Source organism: Coregonus clupeaformis, chromosome 33 (assembly GCF_020615455.1).
Source record: "Coregonus clupeaformis isolate EN_2021a chromosome 33, ASM2061545v1, whole genome shotgun sequence".
NCBI classification, from domain to species: domain Eukaryota; kingdom Metazoa; phylum Chordata; class Actinopteri; order Salmoniformes; family Salmonidae; genus Coregonus; species Coregonus clupeaformis.
In genome coordinates, this window is record NC_059224.1 from 27,342,457 (window position 1) to 27,354,314 (window position 11,858).

The window sequence follows — 11,858 nt, forward strand, 5'->3', positions numbered from 1 at the left end:
TATGCTATAGATTCTCTTTCAATTCGATGTTTATTATTTCACAGCCATTGATTCCATGTCAATGTAGGTGTTGTTGTGGTAAGTGCCCAGTGTTAAATCTCACCTCTGTCTTGTCTGTCCCTGCAGGTGAACATGGATGATGAGGGAGGGGAGGATGAGATGGAGTGGCTGATGGAGGAGATTGAGGCCCCAGCCATGTCCTCTCGCCTGGGGAAGGTGCGCCAGGAGAACGGCCACATCACCACCAAGGCCGTCAACGCCGACGCCCTACGCTCCTTTTCCCTGGAAGAGCAGGAGGACAGCGAGGAGGAGGTCCTGTCCGTCCCCGGGGTTCGCGTCCTCGGTGGCCGGACCACCCTGCGGCCTTCAGGATCCAGGACCCGCTCCTCGGGGCCCCTCCGCAGCGCCCTGCTGGAGGAGGAGAGTGACGAGGACCTGGTAGGGCTCCTGGAGGACAGGAGGGGTAGGGCCAAGCCTCGCCGTGACAACAGACCCCCCCACAGGAAACAACAAAACCCCCAGGATGACAGCGATGAGGACCTGCTGACAGTGTGAGGGACTCCTCATCTCTCTCTCTCTCTGAATGTCTCTCTCTCTGAATGTCTCTCTCTCTGAATGTCTCTCTCTCTCTCTGAATGTCTCCACACAACGCAAGAAAGCAGAAACCCCTTAGAGGCTTTTTGTTGTTTTATCTAAAGGGAACGATGCAGAATGTCTGTTGGCTGTTTTACAGTATTAAAGAGCAGATATGTTTTTGTCCCCTCTTCGAAAGAAAGTTGATGCCTTCCTGATGACAAATGGTGTTTTCATCAATGAATTGTTTTTGGACTATTTGATTTAATTAATGTACATAGGTAATGTTAGACAGTGCCTTCAGAAAGTATTCATGCGCCTTGACTTATTACACATTTTGTTGTTACAGCCTGAATTCAACATTTATTAAAAAAAAAAAAAATCTCACCCATCTACACACAATACCCCATAATGATAAAGTGAAAACATGTTTATAGAAATGTTAAATAATGAAATACATCATTGGACAGGAAAGTTTAAAAAATTGACGTTGCGGCCCTCAGTGGCCTTCTTCAGAATAATCACAAAGGGAATGGAAATGGAAAATGAAAAAACCATTTACATAAGTATTCACACCCCTGAGTCAATACGTTAGAATCACCTTTGGCAGCGATTACAGCTGTGAATCTTTCTAGGTAAGTCTCTAAGAGCTTTGCACACCTGGATTGTACAATATTTGCACATTATTCTTTTAAAAATTCTGCAAGCACTGTCAAGTTGGTTGTTGATCATTGATAGACAGCCATTCTCAAGTCTTGCCATAGATTTTCAAGCCGTTTTAAGTCAAAACGGTAACTAGACCACTTAGGAACATTCAATGTCGTCTTGGTAAGCAAGTCCAGTGTAAATTTGGCCCAAAACTATTTTAGGTTATTGTCCTGCTGAAAGGTGAATTTGTCTCTGTGTCTGTTGGAGAGCAGATTGAACCAGGTTTTCCTCTAGGATTTTGCCTGTGCTTAGGTCTATTCCATTTATTTTTATCCTAAAAAACTCCCTAATCCTTGCCGATGACAAGTATACCCATAACATGATGCAGCCACCACCATGCTTGAAGATATGAAGAGTGGTAATCCGTGATGTGTGGATTTGCCCCAAGCATTACGCTTTGTATTCAGGACATAAAGTTAATTTCTTGCCATTTTACTTTAGTGCCTTATTGCAAACAGGATGCATGTTTTGGAATATTTTTGTTCTGTACAGGCTTCCTTCTTTTCCCTCTGTCATTTAGGTTAGTATTGTGGAGTAACTTACAATGTTGTTAATCCATCTTCAGTTTTCTCCTATCACAACCATTAAACTCTGTAAAGGTTATAAAGTCACCATGGTGAAATCCCTGAGCGGTTTCCTTCCTCTCCATCAACTGAGTTGGGAAGGACGCCTTTATCTTTGTAGTGACTGGGTGTATTGACACCCTCCGAAGTGTAATTAACTTCACATGCTCAAAGGGATATTGCATTTTATTTTTACCCATCTACCAACAGGTGCCCTTCTTTGCGAGGCATTGGAAAACATCCTTGGTCTTTGTGGTTGAATCTGTGTTTGAAATTCACTGCTGGACTGAGGGACCTTACAGATAATTGTATGTGTGGGGTAAAGCAATGAGGCAGTCATTCAAAAATCATGTTAAACACTCTTATTGCACACAGTGAGTCCATGCAATGTATTATGTGACATGTTAAGCACATTTTTACTCCTGAACTTATTTGGGTTTGCCATAACAAAGGAGTTGAAAACGTATTGACTGAACACATTTCAGCTTTTCATTTTTAATTAATTTGTAACCATTTCTAAAAACATAATTCCTCTTTGACATAATGGGGTATTATGTGTAGGCCAGTGACACACAATCTCAATCTAATCCATTTTAAATTTAGGCTGAAAAAGTCAAGGGGTGTGAATACTTTCTGAAGACACTGTATGCATAAGACACTGTATGGTCCTCTGTAGCTCAATTGGTAGAGCATGGCGCTTGTAACGCCAGGGTAGTGGGTTTGATCCCCGGGACCACCCATACGTAAAAATGTATGCACACATGACTAAGTCGCTTTGGATAAAAGCGTCTGCTAAATGGCATATTATATTATATTATAGATGGATTTGAATTTTGTCACTTGCATCTTCCAGAGAATTGCTTATTCACGTGTATTTAATTATGTGGACTGATTTTCTCAGTGAAACTCTACTGCTAACCTTGCAAGGATTGGACATGAAATACCTTTTAAGTTATTGGGAAAACAGGGACTTGAAACTGGTGCTCATTTCCTGGCTCATAGCATTGGTTAATGGGATTCTTAGGTTGTATTGTTTCCAGTTCCCCAAATCATATTTATTTGATAACAGTATATCAAATAATTATGTGGTTTTGTACTTGTGCACCATATATACATCACAGGCACAGCTAGTTGCTGTATCTGTTAAATGCTAAAAATTATTTCTGCTTCTAGATCACGGGTATTCAACTCTTACCCTATGAAGTCCAGAGCCTGTATTTTCTCTTCTGCCTGATAATTAATTGCACCCACCTGGTGTCCCAGGTCTAAATTAGTCCCTGGTTTAGAGGGGAACAATAACAAAACACAGTGGAACTGGCTTCGCGTTCCAGAGTTGAGTTTGAGGGTTCTAGATGTTGCCTTGTTTATTTGAAAAGGGACGTTTTCTGTAGAGCTAAAATTCCCCTTTTTGTCAAACTGCATGTGCTATCCCTCATAAATGGAAGTAAGGAAAGTTGTAGTGCCATGAAAGATTACATGTATTTGTGAGCTTGAGATCCTCTTTCAGTCTTGCTCAGCAGTATCTATCCCATGCAGTCTCTTTACTGCAGGGGTGTCAAACTCATTCCATGGAGGGCCTAGTGTCTGCAGGTTTTTGGTTTTTCCTTTCAATTAAGACCTAGACAACCAGGTGAGGGGAGTTCTTTACTAATTAGTGACCTTTTATTATTAAGTACAAGGGAGGAGTGAAAACCTGCAGACACTTGGCCCTCCATGGAATGAGTTTGACACATGCTTTACTGGGTCTACAGCAGCAATCACAGTGTGAGTATTATTTATCTGGAAAAATACAGTGAGCTGCTAAGTATTGGGACAGTGACACATTTATTGTTGTTTTAGCACTCTACTCCAGCACGTTTAGAAGTTACAGCACTTTTTGTACATAGTCCCCCCATTTTAGGGGACCAAAATATTGGGACAAATTCACTTGTGTATTAAAGTAGTCAAAAGTTTAGTATTTGGTCTCATATTCCTAGCACACAATGATTACATCAAGCTTGTGTTGGATGCGTTTGCTGTTTGTTTTGGATGTGTTTCAGATTTTGTACCCAATAGAAATTAATGGTAAATAATGTATTGTGTATTTTGGAGTCACTTTTATTGTAAATAGAATGTTTCTAAACACTTCTACATTAATGTGGATGCTACCATGATTACTGAAAGTCTTGAAGGAATTGTGAATAATGACAAATATCATACCTCCCCAAAAATGCTAACCTTCCCTGTTATTGTAATGGTGAGAGGTTAGCATGTCTTGGGGGTATGGTATTTGTGAAAATACTCTCAAATTAAAGCTGACAGTCTGCACTTTAACCTCATAGTCATTGGATAATTTCAAATCCAAAGTGCTGGAGTACAGAGCCAAAACAACAAAATGTAACACTGGCCCAATACTTTTGGAGCTCACTGTATGTGGATTATTTGAAATAGATGTAGCATTTATCAGTTGACAAACACACAGACCAGGACACAAACAAAACACCAGTACACAAACCACATGTACACAGGCAGTCACTAATGCCACTCATCTATCTCTAGTTGTCTCATACATGTCAGTGGTACAGAACAGTAATGAGAAAATGCTTTTGAAGTGGAACTCACCTCACTAACAAGTCTAGCTATATGATTCTTTGACAAAGTTATCTCTCTTGGACTGGACTCCAAGTCAGACTTGAAGTTGGAGACTTTCTTTGTTATGCCAGTGTTTTATCACCGGTGTTGAAGCTAATGTTCACACCGTAGCAAGCGGTCGGCCATATAGCAAACCTATCCAAAAAATAACGGTTCACCTTTTCAGTTATTAAGGTTTATACACATGTTATTAATAGGAGAAAAGTTTTGCCAAGGTGGTCCTCCCCGCAGTTGAAGAAAAAGCTTCACAATGTTTTGCAAAATAAAATAAAAACATAAAATTTTGTAGTTCTTTTCGTAAGTTTCCACACCTCCAAGATCATGAATTGAATTTGTCACATTGTGACAAAACTACACAAAGGCACTTTGATATGGGGAAAGAGCCCTTGCTACTGTACCTTCTCTGGAGCGATAGAAAGGAATCCTGTGTGGTAGTAATGTGAAGAAAACTCTGCTCGTTGCATAATGTCTAGCTCTGCTGTAAGCAACAAAGCATGTCTGCTTGGTTCATTCATTTGGGTACAAAACATGGATAAGGGGCTCCATTCTGATGAGGTGGTACTTTTTGGAGGTGATTTTGTTCTTGTATGTTATGTTTTCAAACGTGTTTTATTGCTTTTTGTCTGTTTTAATATTTAAAATGTTAGTTAAAAAACATATTGCATTATTTTAATAAAGAATTGATCAGCTGTCCGACACAGTTTAAAGAGTAACATATTTTATCACTTCCAGGATTGTGGAGATTTTCTGAAAGGTCAACAGGTTGACCTCAACACATTGATGCATTTATTAAACAGAACCTCAGAAGTCTCTACTGTACACAAGTACTGTTTGTTTCTAAGTGACTACATGTTTCCCTATTGTAATAAATCACTGAGGCCTCGCATGGCAAACTTGAGGTAGGCCCACATTGCTGTAAGACCAATCATTCTAAAACTCCCGAAGACCAGGTAATCAAGCAAGTAAACGAAGAGAAGTATAAAAATGAATGTATAATGTAACAATGAAAAACTCAAATGTGGAACTGATGGCTGTCCTCTAGCTGTTTTTCCCTTCATTTTGTGGTTTGTGATGGACCATCAGTGAATGTGTAATTGGATTTGGACCTTTACCAAACCAAAAATTAATCATTCAATAATTATGTTTTAAGTTCCCCATGATGTCTGCAGCCTGCTCTAGCGAACGTGTCTGAATGCATTGCTGGTCACTGGTAGGTCGAAGGTCAACGTCTCTGTTGGACCTTTGAGGTCTTCACACTGTTAAAAACCATGCACAGGTCCGTCTGCAGTCACAAATGTCTTAGAGACCGAGAGAATTGCAACCATGTACTCATACACTTTTGATGACATCCTAGAGGAGGCGGGCAAGTTTGGCCGATCGCAGAAGCGAATCTTTGCCCTGCTATGCATGGTGTCCATGCCATGGGCTGGTGTCTACGTAGGCATTGTGTTCCAAGGGTTCACCCCAGAGCATTGGTGCCGGGACTCAGGGGTGAGTCAGATCCGGCAGAGCTGTGGCTGGAACCTGATGGACACTAGAAAGATCACGGTCCCTCTGGTCAACACCTCAGGAGTGCTGGTCCACAGCCAGTGTGAGCAGTACAACCTGGACTGGAACGCTACAGGTCTGACCTGTGACAACCCAGAGTCTGACCTCTCTGACGCCCACCGCAGCAAAGCTCCCATGACCTCCTGCAAGGAAGGATGGGAGTATGACTACAAGGGGAGGCAGTCCTTTGTAACTGAGGTGAGAACTTTATGAAATATATGTTCAAGACATTGAATTTAAATTGAATGTCAGAACAGATTAAGATGGCAGTAGATGATAAGGTATTTGTTGATTTCAGTTTGACCTGGTGTGTGCTGATGCCTGGGTGGTGGACATGTTCCAGGCGACACTCAACGTGGGCTTCTTCATAGGCAGCATAGCCATTGGATACCTGGCTGACAGGTAAGGAAGGCTGTGTCGGTGGTCAGACAGAAGATCCCACCAGTGCAGATAACTTGCTGACTTTTAGAAATACTTAAAAACAGAAAAGTTAAGGAAAATGGACTTGCTAAAAGTGAGTGCACCCTGAATGAAATAAATAAACTTCTGAAATACTGTATGTTCTGAGACGGAAACATGACATTTGAATTTACATCCCCCGAATGTACCTTTTTGTCTTACATTTTAGATTTGGCAGAAAGACAAGCTTCTTGGTGTCCAACCTCTTGAATGGGATTTTTGGAATTCTTGTAGCATGGTCTCCAAATTGGGTATCCATGCTGGTCTTCCGAGCATTCTATGGCTTTGGGGTTAAGGGAGGCTGGGTGGCTGGATATGTTCTGAGTACGACAACATTACTTACACAATGTCTAAAATTTTAATTTTACATTTCAAGTTGTAGTTTTACTAATTGTGGTTGTAATATTTACAGCATATTACTCTTGTGGAGATATCTCAGTCACAACACTTTTGACTATAGCATCATGTCAGAGGCTATGTATTCTCGGTGTCCTGTCCTCATGTCCTGCCTCTCTCCTCAGTCACTGAGCTGGTAGGAGTAGAGTACAGGAGGACTGTCGGCGTCGTCTACCAGATGTTCTTCAGTGTTGGAATTCTCATCCTGCCCCTCATCTCCTACTTCATCACAGACTGGCGCTGGTTGCAAGTGGTCATCACTGCACCTTATATCCTCTTCCTGTCCTACTACTGGTAAGACCTGGAACTGCCTCATACTGTAGATATTCAGGTAGATTTAAGTTTGTTTTTCAAGCTTTTTATATTGAGTTTTCTATTCTGGCTTCCAGGTTCATCCCGGAGTCTCCAAGATGGCTTCTCTCTCAGCACAATGCAAAGAAAGCTGTGGAGATCACTGAGGCAATAGCGAAAGAAAACAAGAAAACCCTCTCCAAGAACATTGAGGTGAGAAATTAGGACTTTGAAGGGTAGATCAAATTTAAGAAACTAAAAAAATTGAGTAACTGAAATGTAGTTTAATATTACTCACATTTTGTATCTTACAGACACTCAAATATGGCATTGCATGGTAAAGTAGGTTGTATTATAACTTTTATAATGCTACTGTACTTACAGATGATGAGAGACGACAATGCCGAAACCTCAACTGCCTCGTTCATGGACCTAATCAGAACTCCAAAAATGAGAAAACACACCTTCATCCTTAGTTTCAACTGGTAAAATGTATTCCACAAACAACAAGAACATTACTGGAACTATAATAGCCCTATTAGTCACAGCTCACAACTATACTATTTCCTTTACAGCCACTGTAGACCCCTCAGTAAATAAATTGTCTTTCTTCCAGGTTCACTAGTGCTATTGTCTACCAGGGTCTTATCATGCGTCTAGGAATCCTGGGAGGAAATGTCTACATTGACTTCCTGATCTCTGGTCTGGTGGAATTCCCTGCTGCCTTCCTTATCCTCTTTACCATCGATCGTATCGGACGGCGTCTTCCCTTTGCCACGGCCAACATTGTAGCTGGAGCAGCCTGCTTCATTACTGCTATGATTCCTGAGAGTGAGTCTGTGATAACATTGATGTTAAATGGCAATTACCTGCCTGGTTGAATTTGTATTAAGTTTTTCTCTCATTTTTCTTTCTCTCACATACAGGCATGTTCTGGTTCAAAACAGCTGTGGCCTGCATAGGCCGGTTGGGCATCACAATGGCTTTTGAGATGGTGGTGTTTGTGAACACTGAATTGTACCCTACGTTTGTCAGGTAAGGGTAACCAGCAGGGCTGGGGTCAATTGAAATTGAAGGTGGTCGATTCAGGAAGTAAACTTAAATAACAATTCATTTGAAAAAACGCCATCTATTTTCAATGACTTGTCAGTAAACTGAGGAATAGAAGCTATTTATTTCAAAAATGTTTCCATTTTAGAATGTTTCTATTAAAATCACTTCCTGAATACTGACATTACATATAACAGAAAGTTTAGTTTAAAGCTGAAATTCCAGACAGTGACAAATGTTTCCATCCTCAGGAACCTGGGTGTTTCTGTGTGCTCCACTCTGTGTGACATCGGAGGCATCGTGGCCCCGTTCCTTCTCTACAGACTGGCTGCCATCTGGTTGGAGATGCCACTCATCATCTTCGGTACCTAATTACAATGTTATAACATGATTATACACATGTTATTAATATCTTAACACAGCAACGCTGTAAGAAGTTGAATCATGTACTGTACCAGTATCTCAATATCTTGAGCTTGAAACTAATACTTTTGGCTAATGTAGCCTCAAGCACAGCTGTTTAGTGAATGTTTTCTAGATACAAGCAGGGACTAATATGCTGATGGTGATTTCTTTGTGTTTTACAACACAGGGGCCCTTGCGTTTGTGGCTGGAGCTTTGGTCTTGCTGTTGCCTGAGACCAGAGGTGTGCCACTTCCTGACACCATCGATGACATTGAGTTTCCAGAAAAGTGAGATTTCTACCCATCAGTTTCTATTATTTCTACAAGTGAATGTACTGAAACATCATGCCTTCAAACAATAAGGTTATTATTTAAATAATATGTCAGAGGTGAACAATCTATTCATTGTGTATGTATGTGTTCCTCTTGCCGTCTCAGATGCAAAGAAAAAGCTCTGAGGAGTATAGAGCTGAGGCGGAAACAGATGATAAACCTGTTACCCACCGCCGCCGACGTGATGCCCAACAAAGAACCTGAGACTGTCTGATTCCCTCCTGGGAAATTAGAGTTTGTGTGATGAAAGAATGAGAAGGTAGTGATGAGCAGTATTTATTATTTTATGTTTAAGTTACCTGTTTGTTTCATTTGTTGTTTCTAATACGAATTAAGGAGTGTTTGTGTTTGTGTTGGCGAAATATTGGAACTTATTTCGATTTCTTTCACCTCTACCATGTTTCCTGGTTTTACTTATCCCATGTGCCAATCAGCTACAGTAAGATTTCCCTCTCAGATCATGTGCATTGTACCATGTATTTTTTTAGATAATGTGTTTAAAGTAATTTACTGATTTATTTGTATTATAAATGTTGGTAATATTGTCATATTTCTTAACAGTAAGTGTATTTTTGACAGTTACTTACATGCCATTCTAGAGAAGTAGATGGATTGTGTTGTTTCTGTGAATTGACATTATTCTGTGTGAGCAGAAATATTAAAGATTTGTATCTTTACGGATGGTAACTCTAATAATATTTATATGGTTACACACACCAACTTTTAACAAATGTAAGTGACAATTACAATTTTTTAAATGTGTGATTATCTTGCAGGAGTATACCCTGAATTCCACAGTGTCCAATTTGCACAATAACCACCCAACTTACAAGTTTGAGAGTAAAGTATTAGCATAATAAAAGTACAGTCTGTGACAGAGCATACTATAAATGTCAGAATTTTTTTTTTATAGCGAAAATATATACACTTTATAAGGGTTCTCAATGGCTCTATTTCTTTGTGAAACAGTAAGAAAGTGTCTTATTTGATTTGCCTAGGTGACATGTTACAGTAGATTACCATTCAGATATGCTACGCAGTGGAATTGTATCACGACTCAGGATATGACCCAGATGCAGACACAGGAGGTGGATGGTTCGGTTCTCTGAATATTTATTATAACCAAGGGGCAGGCAAAAGGGCAGGTCGAGGGCAGGCAGAGGTTCGTAGTCCAATGCAGAGTCAAAAAGGGACAGAACAGCAGGCAGGCTCAGGGGCAGGCAGAAAGGTCGGAACCGGGAAGACTAGAAAACAAGAACTGGAGAAAACAAGAAACACGCTGGTAAACCCTGACAGAACAAGACGAACTGGCAACAGACAAACAGCAAACGCAGGTATAAATACACAGGGGATAATGGGGAAAAATAGGAGACACAGGGCTGTGAGACAAAGGTTTAATCCTAGACACATGGAAAGTTGGCTGTATACGGAGGGTACGGGGCAACAGAAGACGAACAGCAGAGGGGCTAAGGACTTTAGAGAAGGGAAATGGACCAATAAAATTGGGAGAACGTTTTCGAGACCCCACCCGGAGGGGCAGATCATGGGTAGACAGCCATACCCTCTGCCCGGGCCAATAGCGGGGAGCCGGGGTCCGGTGGCGAATCCGCCTGTCGGCGATACCTGGAGGTGGTCTTCAGAAGAGCGGACCGGGCTCTCTTCCAGTTATGCCAACAGTGGCGGATGAACATCAGGGCCGAGGGTATGCTGACCTCTTGCTCAGGGAAGAGCGGGGGCTGGTAACCCAAGGAACACTCGAAGGGCGAGAGTCCAGTGGCCGGGCAGGGAAGGGAGTTGCGGGCATACTCCACCCACACAAGTTGCTGGCTCCAGGGGGTGGGGTTGGCAGAGACGAGGCAGCGAAGATTAGTCTCCAGGTCCTGATTGGCTCACTCTGATTGGCCGCTGGACTGGGGATGAAACCTGGAGGACAGGCTGGCCAATGACCCAATGAGGGCACAGAATGCCTTCCAGAACCTGGACAAGAACTGAGGACCCCGATCGGCGACCATGTCGACGGGCAGTCCATGGATCCGGAAGACATGCTGCACCATAAGCTGGGCCGTCTCCTTGGCTGAGGGTAACTTGGGAAGTGGAATGAAATGTGCAGCTTTGGAAAACCTACCACCACAGTAAGGATGGTGGTGTTGCCATCTGACTGAGGGAGACCAGTGACAAAGTCCAGGGATATATGGGACCAGGGGCGATTAGGAGCAGAGAGTGGTTGAAGGAGGCCAGCCGGAGTTTGCCGCGGAGTCTTGTTCTGTGCGCACACAGTGCAGGCGGCGACGAATGCGGAGATGTCCAGAACCGTGGTGGGACACCAAAAACGTTGGCAGATGAAGACCAGGGTCCGACGGGAGCCGGGATGACAGGTGAGTTTAGAGGAATGGGCCCATTCCGGGACCGGGCCGAATCTGGGATGAAATCCAGTTACCCGGGCCCCCCGGCTCTCAATACCCCAGACTAGTGTAGCTGCTAGACAGGAGGTAGGGAGGATGGTCTCAGAGTCAGATGGTGTAGCAGCGGAACTATACAGGCAGGACAGGGCGTCAGGCTTCACATTCATGGACCCAGGGCGGTAGGTGATGGTAAAATTGAATCGAGTGAATAACAGAGCCCAACGAGCCTGCCTTGAGTTGAGGCGCTTGGCGGTGCGGAGATATTCCAAATTCTTATGGTCGGTCCATACTAAGAATGGATGTTCCGCCCCTTCCAGCCAGTGTCTCCACTCCTCCAGTGCCATCTTGACCGCCAGAAGTTCCCGATTTCCCACGTCATAGTTCCTCTCAGCGGAATTGAGATGATGGGAGAGGAAAGCACAGGGATGCAGCTTTTGGTCCTGGACAGAACGCTGGGACAGAACGGCCCCCACTCCAATGTCCGAGGTGTCAACCTCCAC

The 11,858-nt window shown here is 42.6% G+C and overlaps 2 protein-coding genes across 2 annotated transcripts in view; both read left to right on the plus strand.

Annotated features, from left to right (window-relative positions):
- The window catches only part of LOC121548934 (cation-independent mannose-6-phosphate receptor), a 31,580-nt gene extending 30,642 nt beyond the window's left edge, over window positions 1-938 (plus strand). The window contains exon 48 of the mRNA XM_041860609.2: window positions 127-938. Coding sequence (XP_041716543.2) covers window positions 127-555 — 429 coding nt within the window. The 3' untranslated portion in view covers window positions 556-938. The remainder of the gene's footprint in view (window positions 1-126) is intronic.
- A 3,244-nt stretch (window positions 939-4,182) lies between these two features.
- Window positions 4,183-9,833, plus strand: slc22a2 (solute carrier family 22 member 2). The gene is made up of 11 exons (XM_041860612.1): window positions 4,183-6,221; window positions 6,322-6,425; window positions 6,652-6,806; window positions 7,004-7,172; window positions 7,268-7,382; window positions 7,554-7,654; window positions 7,786-8,000; window positions 8,096-8,204; window positions 8,471-8,583; window positions 8,812-8,911; window positions 9,062-9,833. The coding sequence occupies exons 1-11, from the start codon at window positions 5,799-5,801 to the stop codon at window positions 9,168-9,170; spliced, it is 1,713 nt and encodes a 570-aa protein (XP_041716546.1). The 5' UTR covers window positions 4,183-5,798; the 3' UTR covers window positions 9,171-9,833.
- The last annotated feature ends 2,025 nt before the right edge of the window (window positions 9,834-11,858 follow it).

Bases quoted from the DNA above. Each gene is read 5' to 3' on its own strand.
- slc22a2 (XM_041860612.1), top strand. From the start codon at position 5,799: ATGTACTCATACACTTTTGATGACATCCTAGAGGAGGCGGGCAAGTTT. The intron at 8,001-8,095 runs GTGAGTCTGTGA...TCTCACATACAG, and splicing joins TACTGCTATGATTCCTGAGA to GCATGTTCTGGTTCAAAACA. The intron at 8,912-9,061 runs GTGAGATTTCTA...TTGCCGTCTCAG, and splicing joins GACATTGAGTTTCCAGAAAA to ATGCAAAGAAAAAGCTCTGA.